At 30.7% G+C, this 352-nt stretch overlaps 1 protein-coding gene across 1 annotated transcript in view; it reads right to left on the bottom strand.

Annotated features, from left to right (window-relative positions):
• Positions 1–28: 28 nt before the first annotated feature.
• The window catches only part of LOC119594640 (sodium- and chloride-dependent glycine transporter 2-like), a gene marked incomplete at its 5' end in the record, with an annotated part of 12016 nt that continues 11692 nt past the window's right edge, over positions 29–352 (bottom strand). The window contains 1 exon segment of the mRNA XM_037943689.1: positions 29–238. Coding sequence (XP_037799617.1) covers positions 230–238 — 9 coding nt within the window.

Raw genomic sequence — 352 nt, forward strand, 5'->3', positions numbered from 1 at the left:
ACATCAATAAAGATAATAACAGACATCATTCTGAGTTAAATAGATATTATAGCTACCAGTACAATGAACAGATTTAAATACATTACAAAACATTTAATTATTAGTTTCTTATTTTTCGGGTTCTTCGCTACACCCCATATATTTCGTAGCATATCGGGCATTTTCTGTCCGCTTAATTTTGAAGATTATTATTGTTCTCCTTTCGTAAACGGCTCCTGCGTCCCCGAACTTAGTACTTCTGCGAAAAGATAAATGAATATTACCAGTGATTAAATGAAAGAAAAACATTTACATATTGCCATCTATACGTTATAAATATTATGGTGTACTTTATAATCCATACATACAAGAC

The sequence above is a fragment of the Penaeus monodon genome, chromosome 34 (assembly GCF_015228065.2).
Source record: "Penaeus monodon isolate SGIC_2016 chromosome 34, NSTDA_Pmon_1, whole genome shotgun sequence".
Lineage (NCBI taxonomy): Eukaryota > Metazoa > Arthropoda > Malacostraca > Decapoda > Penaeidae > Penaeus > Penaeus monodon.